This window comes from Electrona antarctica (genome assembly GCF_951216825.1).
Source record: "Electrona antarctica genome assembly, chromosome: 22".
NCBI classification, from domain to species: Eukaryota; Metazoa; Chordata; class Actinopteri; order Myctophiformes; family Myctophidae; genus Electrona; species Electrona antarctica.
In genome coordinates this window covers 33,400,795-33,419,681 of record NC_136805.1, presented here as the reverse complement: position 1 = coordinate 33,419,681, position 18,887 = coordinate 33,400,795, and the positions used below count along the sequence as shown (strand labels likewise).

At 41.8% G+C, this 18,887-nt stretch overlaps 2 protein-coding genes and 1 long non-coding RNA gene across 4 annotated transcripts; 1 reads left to right on the top strand and 2 right to left on the bottom strand.

Moving 5' to 3' along the window:
* Positions 1-222: 222 nt before the first annotated feature.
* Positions 223-7,978, bottom strand: tvp23b (trans-golgi network vesicle protein 23 homolog B). 2 transcript variants are annotated; one of them, XM_079493125.1, is made up of 7 exons: positions 7,843-7,978; positions 5,168-5,238; positions 4,168-4,312; positions 3,708-3,797; positions 2,788-2,916; positions 1,158-1,286; positions 223-662 (listed from the first exon to the last, which is right to left on the bottom strand). In XM_079493125.1, exons 1-7 carry the CDS (start codon positions 7,846-7,848, stop codon positions 636-638), a joined length of 597 nt encoding a protein of 198 aa, XP_079349251.1. In that variant the 5' UTR covers positions 7,849-7,978; the 3' UTR covers positions 223-635. The 2 variants fall into 2 exon arrangements, with proteins under 2 accessions (XP_079349251.1, XP_079349252.1); XM_079493126.1 differs by lacking the exon at positions 3,708-3,797.
* A 2,711-nt stretch (positions 7,979-10,689) lies between these two features.
* On the top strand, positions 10,690-11,339 carry LOC306914848. Its single transcript, XR_013788749.1, has 2 exons — positions 10,690-10,989; positions 11,032-11,339. It is a non-coding gene; the product is annotated as an uncharacterized lncRNA (long non-coding RNA).
* Positions 11,079-18,075, bottom strand: trim16 (tripartite motif containing 16). Its single transcript, XM_079492057.1, has 7 exons — positions 17,106-18,075; positions 16,390-16,763; positions 13,861-13,956; positions 13,037-13,270; positions 12,737-12,908; positions 12,219-12,314; positions 11,079-12,010 (listed from the first exon to the last, which is right to left on the bottom strand). Exons 1-7 carry the CDS (start codon positions 17,461-17,463, stop codon positions 11,397-11,399), a joined length of 1,944 nt encoding a protein of 647 aa, XP_079348183.1. The 5' UTR covers positions 17,464-18,075; the 3' UTR covers positions 11,079-11,396.
* Between the last annotated feature and the right edge of the window lie 812 nt (positions 18,076-18,887).

Genomic DNA, 18,887 nt, shown 5'->3' with positions numbered 1-18,887 from the left:
ATGTTCTAAATGTGTTACTGTTATGTAGGCAGCCAAGTAGATGTAAATATTATACACTTCTTAAACATTCCACCATGTGTCAGTGTAGTCCACAAGATGACCTCCATCTGGGCGTTTGAAATTCATTCATGGTCCAATTATCATGTTTGCCTGCTCATAATAACAGTTCATATAATCAATTTTGACTAACAATAGAGAACACCAAAAATCACACATTTTGGAAATTGTTAAAAATGTATTTGCACACAAAGGTGGTCCACATACAGTAGTTTCTTTACATAAATAATTATTTACAAATGCACCCCATACCTTTACACTGCTTTACTTATACACGTCCTTACAAAAGTGTTTGCACAACAACTTTCACAAAAAAAACAATCATCATTGTTTAACAGAGGTTAATGTGCAATGGAAAACAAAACAAAAGGTTAACAAAATAGTTAAAGGGTTTGTGTGAACTAGCAAAACAGAGATTCCCATCACCTTCTTGAATTGTTACCACAGAAATTCAACAATTTCTGTTTTCACATTGCTGCAAAAATGTTTCATTCAATTTATCAATGTGCTAATAAAAGTCTATTTACTATATAGCATTTAGAATAATGCAAACATGTTCCAAATCGAAGAGTTGTACTCTACGATTCCCCTTCCTTGGACAGCGCCTATAAAGAGGAAAAATGAACACGAATCAGAATTACTGTATACTACATCACTTGAAAACAGATTGTAATCAGTTGCATGGAAAAAGCTAAATAAAATCTCATGACTGAAACTTTAATGATAATGTTTAGGTATTATCACTCTGAACCTATGTTCCTGCTGTTCTACATAGAGCCAACTGGTTGAAGAAATCACAGTTTGAGGCTTTTATTGGCATTACTGCAACATCTTGTGTTTATGGAAGATGCCTCTGTATTCTATTGCTAGTTTAACAACTTTAATCTTAAAATAACTAATGACAAAAAATAGCCGATCTACAAGCTCACAACACGTTGCGTTGCGATGTGTTGTGAGCTTGTAGAGAGGCTATTATCGGTGTGCAATATGCTTCCATAGATAGACATGCTTGGCTTCTATGGAATCCAAATGACTGAAATTTAATTCATGCAGTCGTTTGTTGAGTTTATGTTTCCCATGTTTCACAAAAATCAGGTCACCTGTTTGAGGAACTGACGGCCAAAATAATTCGTAGCCATGTTCTTTAAGCTGGTCTTGCCTCCCACTCTGCAGCGCACATATCCGTACATGTTGGCTCCCTGCAACACCAGACCCATGATCACCACAGGCTGTGTACAGAAGAGGGGGGGGGGGGGGGGGGGGGGAAGAAATAAAACGTGGTAAGACATTGGACGAATTTGATTAAAAGTCACAGATCGCCTAGAACGACATTGGACGAGTTATTAGTTTCTAATGCATCCATCATCACTAGTATTATTTTTACCGGATCTTGGCATCTCCGTCGCCTGGCAACACTTTGCTTCCGCGTTCAATGGCGTGACGCCATTGAATATTTTCCCTCCGTCCACACTATCTTTAGCTGCGTTTTTCTCTGAATTGAAGCTCAGATTGAGGTGATCATACAGAACATTGATGTTTTAGGGGCTCAATAAAAAATCCCTGCGACCTCGCGGTACTATATTAGCTTAGCGCGAAAGTATCTACCGGCTGCCCCGGAAATGATTGACTGTTACTTCTGGTTCACCAAATCAGCTGGTGGCTCTTCAAAGGGCTTAAGGCTGAAGAGCTATATGGTGGCACAGACTGACAGAAGCGACTAAACTTGACCTCAACGGCGTCAACTTCGGGAGTGCCTGAGGCACTGAAAAAATAATAAGCCAAATAGCACCCACTGAGATTAAGGCTGAAGATCCCCTCCCCCTGGTAATTTTGTCACGTAGGCACACACCTTTACGGTGTTCACAGAACAGGTATTCAAATGCTAATATGGTGGCTTTGTTCCAGTGAGCGCACGGTTCATTCACACTCCGTCTCCTGCAGCAACACTAACACGGTCAGCGGAGAGGCTGCTGTCTGTGTACCGTCGGCCCGTCTGTAAAGAGCCATGAGCCGGGAGGGGAGGGGAGGGGCAGCAACACCGCCGGGTAATCTCCACACTGACTTGAGACTTGACAAACAGAGCCATCTCAGCCAAAATAGCCCAAAACAATGTCCGGGGAACAGAACTGTTCCTTTTCCTCAGACTACTTTTACTTTAATTAAAAGGTAAGATGCAGTGGCTGTAATTGGGTCAAGGATCTTGCTTTCGTGAGCAATGGTGTACGAGATTGGTAATACATTGGTCAAATCATGACATTGTTAGACCATCTGGGGGAAATAAATAAATAAATCTGCGTCGTCGTCGTCCCACCTAGCTAAAGGTAAAATCCACCCGCCGCTTATGGCTGAAACAATTTAATTATTTACTGTTGATCATGCTGAAATGTTGAAACAAGATACTGAAACAATTTAGTGTGTTCATTAATCATTGTGAACTGAAAGCTCGCGCCACGCACCACTGTATTTATTAGCAAACTGTAAATAAAGTACCAAAAAAAAGTTTTTTCCCCGCTGCGGCCAGGGGGGGGGGGGGGGGGGGGGGGTTGGGTGGCTGGAGGGCTTATGGTAGGGGAAATGGCCAATAATGCACTTTTGCACAAAATAACACCTGGACATCTTTGGTGGGGACATAACTACAAATAAAGGTAAGAAAGCCTTCTAGTATGGAATTCTCCTTTAACCGTGGCACTTTAATAAGATAAGAAGACCTTCTCATCCTTTAAGACTTACCAGCCACTTAATGTTGAAAGAGAAGAGGGCACTGAAGGCGAAGATACCCCAGAGGATGGGACAAACAATCAGTCCAAGCCAGAAGATACGTGACTCTGAATCCGAGACCAGCTGCTTCTTTCCACTCCCCTGAGGAAAACAAAGAGGATATTCTCATACTGACATCTGCCAGTGCAATGAAGCTTCCTGACAGTAAGCATTGCATTCAGTATTTATAATTTTTTAATTGTACAATAGGTCAATAATGTATCATGGGGTTTTAAAAGCACACGATCAGGATTCCCCCATGAAATAGCATAATTCTATCTGGAAATGGTCCTACTCAATCATTACTTAAGTTATGGTACATTGGTTGTCAGTGTCTTCTGCCTGCGTTTCTATTTTCTGTGAGCCTTAAAACTGGGAAAAACACGGTGTCATTTTATATTTATGCGTTGGCTATTCAAAAATAGCAGACATACAAGCTCGCAGCAAGGCACGAAGTGACGCGCAGTGAGCTTGTTCATCAATGAGAGCAAACAAATATACCATTATGACACCGTGGCCGGCCCTTTAGTTAATAATTAAGGGGAAACCCATAGGTGGGTGGTTGAAACGATAAAGGGTGACAATAAATGATGCAAAACACAATGAACACATGGGCACGGCACATTCGAAAATGAGTGTATATCAGGATTTTGCATTCCCCCATGATAATTGAAGGAGAAGTGTGCCGAAGTGATGTACTGTTTTCGTTAAGACTTTGCAAGTTGTGTTTACAAGCCCAAGCAATAAGCAGCATAATGCTACCCCAGAATACCTTCAAAGGCTTATTGTCTACACAATCACTGGAAAAATTTACAATAATAATAATAATAATGAAAAGAAAAAGCATAACGTACAACAATTTGATGAATCAAGTTCAGATAAATGTACTGTACCTTTCTAGACTCAAACACCCAGTGGTTCCCACCATCATCATCCACCCGGTTCCACCATCTCAGACCAACCATCAACCTGCCAGTGACGTTCTACAATAGACAATATAGATAAGCTCAAATATTATGTATGATTTATACGTATATATCATATGATTATGTCCATCTGTGTCTGTTTCTGTATATCTGGTATAGTATATATATATATTTATAATCAGATATTATGCTGCTGTAATACTCATTATATAGACTAGGGTATGCGCATGCATAAAGTGAGAGGCAAATCAAGTGGCAAAGTGAGTGGCAACTCTGGCAATTTAATCAGATAGGACTTTTCTGTTTGGATGTATGGGCTGTCAAGGCCAGAAAGTAGTTTTTGCCACTCAGTATGATGTCACGCACATATCTCAACTCTCACTAGTTATAATACTTGATCTATTTTCAACGTGAGGAAGTAGCCCACCTTTACAGTCCAGAAGTCACATGACAGGAGGAGGATGACCATGACCATGGGGGCAATGAAACTGCTACTGAAAAACTTACAGAGCAGGTACACTAGGATAGCACTAACTCGGAAGAAGAGGTGAAAGAATGATGCCAGTGGATGCCTGTGAAGAACAACATATCGTTTTTTAATACATTGAGACCTGAAACCAGATTCTACAAAATGTCTTCTAAATCATGAAAGTTTTCTGAAAATCCTATGTTTCTATGCCAGTGGTTCTCAAAGAATTTCATGTCAAGAACCGCAAAAATGATATGTAATTGGCCGCCGACCCCCATCTGAAAATATGTTGTTCCAGGGGACACCCCCCCCAGAAGCAAAGATTTGAGTTAGAAATGTTCGCTGTGTATTTGTTACTCTGTTTGTATTTCTCAATTTACTTAAAAAACTAAAAATTAATAAACAGAACATTAAAAAAAAAAAAAAAAAAAAGAAATGTTTGCTGTGAAAGAATACATATTCAAAGATTCGCGCCAATTTTTTTTTTTTAAAAGATATTTTTTTGCGGCTTACGCCTTTTATTGGTTTTTGAAGGGACAGACAGTAGGCTGACAGGAAACGGGAGAGAGATGGGGGAAGACATGCAGTAAAGGCCGTGTCGGGCTCGGGAGTCGAACCCCCGGCACACTGCGACTGGATTACCAGTCGGGTGCCCAGACGGTTACGCCACCGAAATGTGGCCTTCGCGCCACATTTTAACGAAAAGCAGATCTACAAGCTCGTAGCGCGGCACTGTGCTGTGCTACGAGCTTGTAGATCTGCTATTTTTCAACAGCTAAAGTTTTAAATAATGGTTAAAGTGGTTAAAAGCTAAGGTGACACAGATGTGTCCTCCGATCTAAATGGGTTAATACAGATATGATAATACACGGTAGTTGTTATTGTTACAGTCAAACGTCATGTGATATTAGGCATTTGCACAAGGATGTTGACTGAGTGAACATGTGAGTCAACTTACTTGATAGTCTTCTTTGACTTTGTCCCAACATCCTCCTCTGCGTCAAACAGGGACACATCATCATCATTTTCCTAGGGGATCGATAAGGAAGAGCCATTTTGAACCTTGACTGATAGTGTGCAAGACCATCTTGACTGTTATACAATGTCGCCAATCGCCATATCTATCTAGATATGGACTAGCAGCACAACACATTAGACTAAATACGAGGGATACAAAATATTGACGTTCTGGGCAAAATCCGTCCGATAACTGAATATGTCCATGGCTATCGACACCGATATTGTAATACCAATTTTCACCAGTAAGGTTTAACATATCCAATACTGTAAAAGTGATACCTGTACAGTTTCTATTCTAAACACCGTTTATAATCCATCGTATGCTTGGCCTGTTATGCTCGCCCTGATATCATCTGACTGGTGTCTGTACTGTACCGATTCACTTTCATTCCCATAAGCATAGATCTATGCTGATGATCGTCACTGCTTTACTAGTGTGACACCATCAGCTCGCAGCCAAATGCGAGCTGAAGTACAACTTGTACAACTTGACTACATTGTCGAACATCATGTGTTTGTTATTGTGTACTTATTCATAATATTGGACTCCATATCTGTTACGACTCATATCTCCTGCTCATGTAATGCGAGTGCGACCACTGACTGTGTTTAATCAAGTTTAGAACTTGTCATGGTCTGGTCCACAAGATTCACTACACCACCAAGATACCTAGCCGCAATTTGCAACTCTAGATTTTTTTATAATGGGATGAATCTAGAGTTGCAATACCCTCCATTGACTCCCCACTCATCATTTTGCGTTTGCGATCTGCTTGTCTTAAACGACGTTAAACTCACCAACATTGCAGCTGTAGTCCAAGCTTGAATTATTCTCTTTCAATCTGCCGAGCTTGTTTTTCATAAAAATCCCCCGTAGACATGTTATGAGCTACTTTCTGTCAAGAAGAAGAAATGTTGGAGTTTGGAAGCGCTCGTTTGTATTAAGGGGTCGCGCTGCTGCCTCCTGCATTATGTGCAAATGCGAAACAGATGCATGCAGGGACGTTCAGTGACTTACGACGAGCGCTTCCAAACTCCAGCACTTAGAAAAATAATCACTTGCACAGAATTTCTTGAAAGAAAGTAGCTCATAACATGTCTACAAGGGATTTTTATGAAAAACAAGCTCGGCAGATTGAAAGAGAATAATTCAAGCTTGGACTACAGCTGCAATGTTGGTGAGTTTAACGTTGTTTAAGACAAGCAGATCGCAAACGCAAAATGATGAGTGGGGAGTCAATGGAGGGTATTGCAACTCTAGATTCATCCCATTATAAAAAAATCTAGAGTTGCAAATTGCGGCTACAAGATACCCATGTACCTGTCTAAATACTTCCTTAATGTCAACGAAGTCCACACCCACAACACCAGAGGGAGTTCAACAAACCATGTGCAATCCAGATTCGGCACAAACAAGGGATTAAATAAACTTCGCTCCTATGCCACCAAAATGTGGAACGCCCTACCAACAGTCATTAAGACATGCGAATCCCTTGACTCCTTCAAAACTGCTCTCAAAGGGCACCTACGGACGGCTGCAATTCGAAACTGGCCCCCGTAAAATCTGAATTGTCCACCCACCCGTTTCCCTTCACTGTATGTTTATTTTCACTTTTTACCTCCTATGATTATTTATTTTTGACTATATAGTTGTGTATATCCGTACGTCTCTAAATGTTTTGATGAATTGAAAATGGTAGGCCCTATTGTAAACAAGTGTAATGCTTTATGGTGTCGTCCACTCACCGTTAACAGTTTTTGTATTGAGTTGTACTTGAAATGTACTGTAATTCTGCAAACTGTTAATAAATCAATCAATCATGTGATACTGCCTGTTGTCATCATCTTTTCTTAAACTAAAGGAATCTGAGAGTGACACTGCACCACCATTAATAGAGGAATACTCTTAGGATTTATACACAACAACTACTGCTTTATTAAGACCTGATTTATTTTGCCTATGTGCTACACTGTTCCATACATGGGCTGGGATATAAACGAGCTGCCCTGCTACACAAAATAATATGCATTTATCTCTCGCAGGGCACTACAGAAAGATGTGCAGTGGCGCACAAGTTGTTGGATCAGACCACATATGGAGGCTAGCTCCTTTCTGGTCCCCTTGTTTACCTTTTCTGTATTTGGGGAGAAAAGGTAAACAAGGGTCCAGAAAGGGGCTAACAGGAGGCCTATACAAGTGTGGCCTAATCGCTAATGCACAAACTGGTGGTCCTTGGAAGGGTTGATATTGAGAATCACTGACATACACAGTAAATGACACGTCTACTATAGATATAGATGACGTTGTTTATCTAGTGTTTAACGGCAAGTCTACGACCACATATAGATGACAGTTACGTCCATGGTGTGCTAATATCACATTAAAACGTTACGCGTTATCATGTGTGGTGTTAAAAACGGGGTGTTGTATAACTAACATGTGTTTACATTTAAACACACTATGCTAACTCATTAGCAACACAGAGACTGCAGCGACAGATTCGTCCCTCCCTGAGGAGTTGGTGAAATTCTGCCACCGTTCTTTGCGGCACAGTAAAAATGAATCGACTGATTCCATAGTGAACAACAAACAGAGTGAGATTTGTCACTTACCATCATGTTTCAATCTGCTAAAGTCTGCTGTTGTCTAGTGATGATTCTGTGTAGCTACTAGCTAGCCACTTCCTGGTTACACGTCACTATACTTGGATAGGGATACGGAAACCGCGTGTGTGTGTGTGTGTGTGTGTGTGCGTGTGTGTGTGTGTGTGTGTGTGTGCGTGCGCGTGCGCGTGTGTAGGTTCTAATCTAGGCGCTACACTACAGCAAACATTTAAGGCATAGGCCTATCTATTTGTCTTATTAGCCAGGGATCCTTTTAAAGACATTACTTTCTTAATCCAATGTCTTTCTCAAAGCATAAACAAGCTGAACCTTGTCTCAGGGAGGGGGTTTCAAGTTCTACTGGTGGTCAGGTCACCACAGGTGGAACCTTCTTGAAGGTACTGCGCAGCATGTGGCCCTCGACTATATGCATTCAGACTTTCAGTAATGTAGGAAAGTGAAAATCTCTCTTTTCATTAGGCCTATTCTATTATTTTTAAGAAACGTTAGACCACAACTGTTGTGTGATAGCAGATATGAGCAGAGCCAGAGGCGTATCTACAATAAGGCGAGGGCAGGTGTCCGCCTGTCCAAATCCATTTCTGGCCTGGCCAAAATCCATACAATGAGAAAAAAAGAGGACAAAAACAAGACATGAGAACTATTAGTGGACAGCTGATTGGCCGGCCGTCGCGGTAGAGAGTGACCCTCAATCACCCATTGGAATGTACATGCAAGCCTTTCAGCCTTTGTATACTACTCGTCTGGCAGGTATATCTCTTTGAAAACCTTTAGTGCTACGATTGTGCGCGGGGAGACGACAATTAACACATCTTGCCTGTCCAAAATGTAATTCTTGCCTGCCCAAAATGTAATTCCTGGAAACGCCACTGGATATGAGCACAGTGGAATTAATTAAACAGTGGTCATTGTGACATGAGGAGGCTTGTCATGTGCTACTACTGGGACGGGGTCAAAACAATAACTCATTTTGAAATGTTTTTTTAGTAAGACGCCTGAGGGCGAGAAGCGACCTCGCCTTAAAGGGCACGCGTCCGCCTCGTTGACGGCAGACTGCTGGGCAAGCACTGGGGGGGTCAGACCAACATGGAATGAATTCTGTACTGGCCATATAAGGAGCATGTCTTGAGTGTACAGGGTTTGATGAGGTCAGATCAACATATGGAATGTCAGAACAGGTCAGCTTGATACAGTATATGGAGATCTAAGGGTGGTAGCGGGGACATTCTCTTGAGTGTACAGGGTTGGATCAGGGCCCAGGTAGAGGTAGGGCCGGGCCTTAATTTCCGGGCCTGTTGAGAACTCTAGTTTCCCTCTGTGGTGGGTGCGGCTGCACTAAAAACTTTGGGGCAGGCCCGTCTAGAGTTTGAATGGACAGGTGGGCCTGTTGAGAACTTGTTTTCGCAGGCTGAGGCTGCACTAATAACTTTGGGGCAGGCCCGACTAGAGTTTGAAATTTGAATGGACAGGTAGGCTATAAGTCAAAAATCACACCCGTGTGAACTGAGTGGTGTAAGGTTTTATATAGCATGATCAGCTGTGGTCTGACGTAATGTCTAACGTAATGAAATAAGGTAAGGTATTATGTAGCCTGATCAGCTCTGATCTGACGTAATGAAATCACACCCGGATGTGATTTCACAACTGGCTTTTTCTGTGCAGAGAAAATGACCATGGTTGCTACGGTCATCCAGTTCACCCGGGTGTGATTTAATTACGTCAGAAATTATTTTGAACATAGCAACCATGCTCATTTTTTTCTGCACACAAAAGCCAGTTGTAGGAGTGGTTTACACCACTCAAAAAGGAGACATCAAAGAGGAAGGATGGATGTGGAAGGATGGAATGTCAGAACGGATTCTGAAATATATCCATATACAGTATGGAGATCTAAGGGTTTGAGGTCAGATGTAGAGTTGCTGGCCAATAGTGATGACATCAGGGATCTCCATATATGGGCTTAACTGCAACAGCCAAGCTTAAATTGGCTATACTGTATATCTCAATAGAATATATTTATATTAATGATTTGTCACTTGATTCTGGTACCTGTGGACATGTGAACATAACAAAAATCTAGGAAAATATACCTTTGGGAAAGGCTTCATTTTCAAGATGGTGTCCAAAACGGCGTCCGGGGGCTTAAAATTGCTATATCTCAATCCATCTTGAAAATGAAGCCTTTCCTAAAGGTAGATTTTGGTAGACTTTTAGTATGTTATTTAGCATGGCCAGAATCAAGTGAAATCAAGTGAAAATCACCAGAATAAAGTGAAAAATCTTTTGTATCAATTTTTTCTATTGAGATATACAGTATAGCGGTGCCAGCTATGCCTAAATCTTTTGTATGTTCATAAGCATGTCTACAGGTACAAGAATCAAGTGAAAAACCTTATGTATAATTTCTTTTCAATTGAGATATACAGTATAGCTGTTTATAAGCTTTATAAGCCTGCCATTTTTTACGTCATCTTGGAAATGACACCTTTCCCAAAGGTATATTTTCCTATATTTGTAGTATGTTCTTAAGCATGTCCAGAGGTACTAGAATAAGTTGAAAAATACTTTGAAAATGTTTTGCCATTTGATATATGGCCATTTTAAACTCTGTCTGGGACGCAATCTTGAAAATGGCTTTCTGGAGAGTAGATTTTGGTAGACTCTTAGTATGTTATTTAGCATGCCCAATACTACCAGAATCCATTGAAAAACCTTTTGTATCAATTTCTTGGGGGTTAAACCTTATATTGATTCACCTAGGAAGGGCAAACACCATGACTTCTCATTGTCTCTTGGGTAAAACAGCAAGTAAAATATACTTCTCAATATATAATCCAGTAGTATCTGGGCAATGCGCCTCTAAAAGCTGGTTTGTCAACTGCAACCCCGAAGAAGAAAAAGAAGACATGGATGTTTGTTGTTTTGCATGTACTGTAGATTGTTCAAGTTTGTCATTTTACTTTCATGTGTGGTGGTGATTGTAGTCCAACAAGTTAAAGATATGTACATTAGTTTACAAATATTTCATTTAAATTAAATTAGAAAGCCCTTCTAATCGACTTTTATTATTCGATTCCAAACGCTACAGCAAAAAGACAAGTATTACATATTATAAAGAGCCTTGTCTTCTCAATTGTTCAAAGCATAAATAAGCGGACTACTTTTTGTGTCCATTAGAATCTTAGATAATTGTCAGACATCAAGCTATAACACAAGCAACCAGTTTTGTTTGCAAACAAGTGTCATACTCTTTATTAATATTCTAAAGTCACAGTACAGTGTTAAGTAACAGTAGTCCCAAAATCATACAACATATGAGTCACGCAGGGTATAATACACAGGAGAAGAATGTCTCAGTGCTGTATTCTCCAAAGAAAAACTACTGTCCCGTTTGATGAAACATAATTGAACTCAACAAGCACAACCATTATATAGATTTAAAGAGGTCTGTTATTGGCTCATGGAAACACACTTTGAAATTAAACTTGTTAAACAGTCATTTGAATGGGAAAAGTTAACAGGTACAATATGACCTTTTGAAGTTACTGTGTTGCTGGTTTTAAGGCAGCAAGCTTGTTTGCAGGAGAGGTGGGAGGGGAGGGGCTTTTAAGGGGGAGTGACTCACCGGGGACAACCAAAGTGACGACATTTTCTTTCTTAGACAGCCAGAAAGCTGGATAAACAGGCTCCAAGAACTCTGCCTTGTACTGATGGATGAGCGTCATGCTTTCATCCATACCGTAAAAAGCCAGGACACCCTTGGTGTAGTCCACGTAGACCCCGATACGTCTGAACTTGTCCACTTTGAGAGGGGTCTCCACGTCGCTGTGCCAAGCGGAGAACGTGCGGCCGTTCCACAGAAGGCACCACGAAAAGTCGTTGCCCGTGATGCAGCTGTTGCTCTCACTGCCCTTGCGGTCGATGCTCTTGTAGGTCAAGCCGACGTGTGTGCCTTCCCCGCTTATGTCCACTTCGAAGTAATGGCGGCCCAAGTAGAAGCTCTCCGTGGCCAACACCTGGCGCCAGTTGTCAAAGCGCTCTGGTACATCGGGATAGGGATGTTGCCAGGGAGTGGTGTTGGTCACCTTCCTGTTTTCCTCGGTCAGACGTAGGAACTTGTGGGCAGTGTCTGCATCGAAACTCACATGGGTGGCATCTGGGAGAGGATGCGAGAGATGAGTCAGCATGCTTAAGTGCTATTCAGGACTTTGCTGTGTGGCATTTGATTGATTGACAATGACAATTATTGTGACACCCGAGAAACAGTGATTACCCAAAGCATTTGTGACACTTGAGTAACATTTAATTACCCATGTTTTACACCTATACATCTATTCATATATATTATATACACAATGTCTTACACTTGAGAAAATCTTTGCGCGTCTTCGGATCTGGCAGGGACATGTTCTGTTTGGCTGCAACAATTTCATGCACAGTGGTCTTTATTCCCATCTTGTCTGAGGAAAAGGAAGAACAATATTCCATGCTTCAATAACACAGCATCGCTAAGATTTCCATTTGTTTGTTATTATTGCCACCCACACACACCCAATAGATCAAACGGTCATTAGTCGATAAGCCATCCTTCAACCCTGAGGGTCAAGTCACTTCAGGTGTGCTCGTGACACACACATGAGGTGACTCAGTCACTCAGGCGGCCAGCTACATTTACAGTACACATTCTTATCTCTCAGGCTCAGCCGCCACTTGTTGCCTTAATCCTTAGCTTCAAAACTATGACACACAGTCTAAGATTCCTCAGCTCTCCAGACAAGACTGAGCAAGCCGAGGGAATCAAGGGGGGATTATCTTTACATCAGAAACTCAAGGTTGTGTCCCTCCAAATAGCATTTTCTGTTGTTGCACGCAATACACTTACCATTTTTACACGTTTCCTTGAGTTGTTCTATGTAAGAGGACACAAGCTTCTCACACAGCTCCTCGGTGGCTTTGACAATCACACGGCTGAAGGAATTCAAGCGATCCATCAGGCCAATGTAGACGCCAGGCAGGGAAATATCCGTTGCCTCTTTCTTCCATTCCGAGTACTCCTGTAAAAACAACCAGAGCTTATTTCAAAAGTAGGAACAGTAAAGTCGATAATTTGTTATAGAAACAGGAGTTTGAGCACGGTCTTGTAAACGTTGACCTGGTCATTTATCTATTAGCCATCGATTACCTGTAGGAAATCCACATCATTCTTGTTTTTAGAGAACTTCTCCACCTTCGCCTGGGTCTTCTTCAGCTCCGTGCACCTCTGCTCCAGGTGAACCCGGATTCCCTCTGCCTGTCTCAGAGCCTGCTTCTCCTCTCCCTCCAGGATCTCCGTCACTTCCTTCTTGGCCCTCTCCATAACGGCCTGCAGCTTTGTGAACTGGGTCTCGATCACTTCCCGCACCTCCTTCACCGAATGCTGCAAAGTGGTTCTTGTTATGCATTTGTCGTCATATTTGTTGATTATACACAGTAAAATGCTCAGTATTAACTCTGATAGTGTACAAATATATACGAAGTGTGCATTTGGTTTCATTCTCAGAGATACAAATGGATGCATTTACCACTGAAGATTTTAGCGTGTATGGATCATGGTCAGATGATTGAAGCAATTGATCAGCAAACTGTCATTCAGTGTGTCAACGTGTGTGACTGACAACTCAACCAGATGACATGGTGTGAACACATTATGTCAGGTGACGATGACGATGGGTGGCTTTTATGTAACAGCAGGAGGAATGCTTAATGCGTCAAATGGGAGCTGACACCACTAGGAACTACTACACAAACACATGGATTTCCCCCTCCCACACGCCTGAAGAAACCTGTCAGGTTGAGGTGGCTCGGATACCTTGAGGCTTTAAGACAAGGGATATTCATGGCCAAAAATAGCTCTGTCTTAATAATTACAGCTCGTACAAATTACTATGACATACTATAAAGGAATGTCGTTAAATAGTGATCTCATGTCAGGCAAGGGATGTCACAGTGCATTTAGTTGTAATGTACCTCGATGGAGACTGTGTTGACTTGAAGTTTGTTGATGGCGTTCTCTGCTGCGGTCACCGTCTTGGCCATTTCAGTCTGTTTCCCATTTAGTTCCCTCTGTGCATACAGGAGAAGAGAACTCAGTTTGCGTACATGCAAAACCACAGTCATGCAGTCGTTCACTGTGAAATTATACATAATCCCAACAATTTTCTTACACAACAAGACCATTCTGAAGAATGTACTGTAAATCAACAGTGTTGCTGCTTCTAAATGCCAGATGATGGCTTATATTATAATCAGTTGTGTTTTTAAGGCATATGCTCATTGCCCTCTAGATTGAGACCGACTTTCAGTCTCAAGTGTGAATTCCTTGGGCAGGTCCTGGCGAAACTGGAATGGCATGTTGCATTCTTGTCCATACAATGTGTACCCCGAGGAAACAGCTTTGTTAACCAATAGGTAGACTCTCAGATCTATATTGAGATCTATATTACATTAATTCTTTATAAAGGCATTATGCTTGCTTGGGCCAGAAAGTAGATGGACATTTGCAAAAAGTCGGGGTATTATATTAAAATGTCTAATAAAAAGTGTTTATCTGTAAGCGGCATTCCATTCAGTACCATTTGTTAATAACTGACCTCTCGCAAGAGCTCCCTTTCATCTAAGAGATAAGAACAGGCACACCGTTTTGCAGAGAGAAAACAAAGCTGCTCTACCAGTTTTAAGTATTCGTTCATACAACAAAATGTGTGATGCTAAAACAGGAGCAGTATTACACGTCAAGTGCTGGCAGCCAATGCTACAGGAAATACCATTGTCCCAGTTTACCTTTTCGTATTGGGCAAAGCATTTTTACCACAAGGCATAGAGTACTCATCTTTTGTGTACCATGGGATGTAGTGCGAGAGTGACACAACAGGAAAGGAAATTAACCCTCAGGGCTTAAGTTATATGTTGGTTTGAATCCTAAAACAAATGTAGGTCGTTCGAAATGATTTATGACTACATTACCGACTCTATCAGCCACCCATGTTACAGGTGTATGTATAGTAGTAATAACTGGTTTGATCAAAACCTGCCCTTTGAGTTATGTAACAAATTATGTGAAGGGGACTTTTCTGGTGAACAAACTAGGAACAGGAACATACATTATATATCCAAATGACTGTTGCACTTGACATTTAAAAATGCATAATCTACTTATGTTTCAATGCATAATCTACTTTCAAAGGAGAGTTGATAATTGTACTGAATTACAAACCTAGTCTTGACTAATGACTATACATTCTTGGCCTGTCAACTGCTACAAATATTGCCACAAATAACAGGTGTGGGCTAAGCAGAATGGTGTCACTGGGAGTCTGAGCTGGAATGTTGAACTGTCATGAACTGTCACTATAAGAAAGACAAATGAATCTTCAGCTTAACATGTTTTTCTTTCAGTCAAAATAGAATTGAACAAGAAAAATGGAATTTCAAGAACGCACTACAGAGAAAGCCCAAGAGATTGTGTTGGAGTTGGATAGACTCATAATTCAATTTAAATAATCCAATGTCCTCTCTGGTACTTGTGAAAAGTCAGTTCAATTATAAATTAAAATTAGATATCTATATTACGTTTTCTACCACCATCTTCCTGCTGAAGCATTTTAAGCAAATGTTGTAATGTGGTATAGCAGGGGTTTTCAACAGGTGGTCCGTGGAAGTATTGGTCCCTGACCATTCATTTAGTAATGTAGGATTTGTTGATTTAAAAAAAAATCTTTCCACTAGTTGCGAAACCGTGAAGTGAATGGCCTGGTGACCTATGATCGAATTTCATTAGTTGGAAGTGCACCAGATCGTCTGGTTGAGTAATCATTAGGAAAATAATTATTAGTAGTCAATGGACCATTCATTGGTCGAGAAACAGTGGGATGTAGCAAGTCTTACAAAAGCACTAATCTTAGCTAGCCCATATCCCCACCCAACACAACAGTGGTCCCTCTTTCATACAGTTGAATGAAAACCCCTGTATATACACCTCCAGTAAGGTAACAGTCAGGTTACAGAACCTTAAACATAATCATTATTATACTGAGCAGACTGGTCAAAGTACTAATTGTATTACAAAGTATAGAATAACCAAGGATAGTATTGTGTGGAGGAATCATCTGACGTGATGTATTGTTGTTTTTATTCATAGTTAAATGACATGATGAAATTACAATGTGTTTTGCAGTTGGGTGAGCATTTAGTTCTATGCACCTGTTTCTGTGTACCTCTACGTCCGACGTCCGTAGAGTGAAACCTTAGTGACCAAAGAAAACACTAAGGTGCAGTTGTTTGTCAGATAACAAAACCGCACAAAAGATATAGGTCATTTGAGAATGGTGTGGTCTTAGCGCACATAATGGTAGAAAGTGGGTGTACGTTACGTAACATTCTCTTCTTAGGGATTGGTGTTTAGGGGAAGTACATTTTAGAGAACCAAAAACAAACAAAAAGGTGTGTGTGTGTGTGTGTGTGTGTGTGTGTGTGTGTCTGTCTGAGTGAGAAACTTGCCTCTATCCTCTTGCGAGCTTCTTCCACAGGCACGGTGTTGTGTCCCTTGTGCTCCTCCGTCACACATTCCTGACACACGCAGCAGGCATCGGCGCAGCAGAACAGGTCCAAGGGCCACTTGTGGCTCTCGCAGGTGCGCCTCTCGATGTCCCTCAGGGGCTCCACCAACCTGTGGTTGTGGAACTTGGGGTTCTCCAGGTGGGGCCTGAGGTGTGCCTCGCAGTAGGACACCAGGCAGACCAGGCAGGACTTGAGGGCCCTCCGTGGGTTCTCGATGCACGAGTCGCACACCACGTCATCGGGGCCCAGGGGGGTTTCTTTTTCATCCACCACCTTTTCTTCACCATTGACCGCGACATCCTGCTTGTCCTCGCCTGATTGATTGAAAATGTTATTCAATTTGTAGAATAGGTACAGTTCAAACGGAGGTACAGGTCAATGCAAAAACTGCTAGGAGGATAAAACCAGAAAAAGCACCAAGACTTGTTTACATCAGGGTCCTCCATTTTCAATTATTCAGAACATTTAAAGACATACAAATATACACTTCTATGAAAATAAGTTGATCATCATAGGCCAATAATACAATATACAGTTAAAGTAAAAAAAAATAGGGGGAGGGCCAGGGGACACCCGTCTGTAAACATGTGCTCTTTGGGAGCTGTTTTGAAGAAGTCTAGAGATTCACATTTCTTAATGGCTGTTGGTAAATTTACCTGGCTTCTTGGGATCTTCTGATTCCTTCAGATCCTCCTGTATCTTGGTCTCCTCCGCTGTCTGCTTGCAGTCTTCTTGACTCTCTTCCTCCCTGCACTCTATGACAGGAGACTCAGCAGACACTGCTCCGTTCTGTTTGAGGCTTTCTGCACGTCCAGGCTTGCTGCTGGGGCTCTGAGTCTGCAGACACACCGGGCATCCTTTAGCTTTGTCCCCCTGGCAGGAGCCACAGACAGAGTGGCCGCACGAAGCAGACGCGTCTCTGGTGGTGAGGATAGTACCAGAACACACGACACACAGTTGCTGCTGCTCCGATTTAAGGGTGGTTGCCGTTTCAGGTGCAGTTGTATCTGCCATGGCTCTGTTTGTTCCTTCTCTCTGTTGTTCAGCCTCTCTCTCTCCCTGAAAGCTGAAACTAACCCGCTCTGCCACTTACTTCAGCTGGCTGGCCAACCTGTAGTTCCTCCTTGATCAGAGGGAAGAGCCTCGCCTCCCACACCACACCTAAACTATGCAAACGTCAGCACTGCAGCCTCCTGTAGTTTCAGCCAGCATGTTCACCAACCCCCAGTTTTAAACTGGAAGCAGGCTGCAAGCACACATTAGTCACACAATCACTTCCCATTGCCAAGTTCCCTCCAAATCAGAAACTGTGCGGTCGGTGTTATATGCCTATTGCATTTCCCCGGCATGCTTCATGCTGCTTGCGTTCAACTCCAAAGTATCATGAGGTAGCCTAACTTGTTTATTGACATAATGTTGTGCTTCACTCACTGATGTGACTGCTCTAGCACAGCTGAGCTGAACCCGTTTTGTTTAAACATAATTGCATCAATCCATTCCAGCCCATACAACAAGAGATTGTTTTAGTTTCTTGTTCAAAACAAAATGACAGCAACGAGTTGCATTTTTGTGATTCGGCTGAGCTTATTCCAAAGTGCATGTTGTAGTTGTTCAATGCAGGCAAACATTGGTTTTGGTGTCATTATTTCAGAAATGGTGCAATACTGCCACCCAGTGACAATAGACAGCAATGAATTCTAGCTAAAAAAAAAAAATTCATTCAAGCTTTTTTAAAACAGGGTCTAATAGGCTACTATAGCCATCCTTTTGCAGTCAGTAGCTATCAATAGCAAGTTACCGGGCATCCTAACAGAGCTTTAGCCTAGATCTTAAAATGTAAATAAACTTTTTATATTGTAGGGCAAAATCTGGTGTTACTACTCAAAATCAAGGTTCCACTTAATTTACTGTAGCAGCAGTCTTTCCAGTGAGGCACTCTGTTTGACCGGAATGGAACACAACCTTAATTTATAACATTGATAACACCTGTCAGCTCTCTGTATTGTATTGTGTGCTCAAGGTGTTACTGACTTTTGACACAGTGAACCACTCCATACTGGTTAACAAGCTAAAAGCAATTGGTTTCGATAGCACATCAGCGAGCTGGATGCAATCCTACCTGGAGGGGAGAGAACAGATGGTGGAAGTGAACGGAACACTGTCCCCCCCCCCTCCCAGTGAGCTGTGGCGTTCCACAAGGAAGCATACTAGGGCCTCTACTGTTCCTAATATATGTTAACGACATGACTTCAGCTTGTGACTGCAACTTGTTCCTGTTCGCAGATGACTCGGCACTGCTGGTCTCGGACAGGGACAAACTGCAGGTTGAAAATGCCCTCAGCTCTGAACTCGGTAGAATCTGCACCTGGCTCGCTGATAACAAACTATCTTTACACCTGGGAAAAACTGAATCCATTCTCTTTGGATCTAATAGTAAT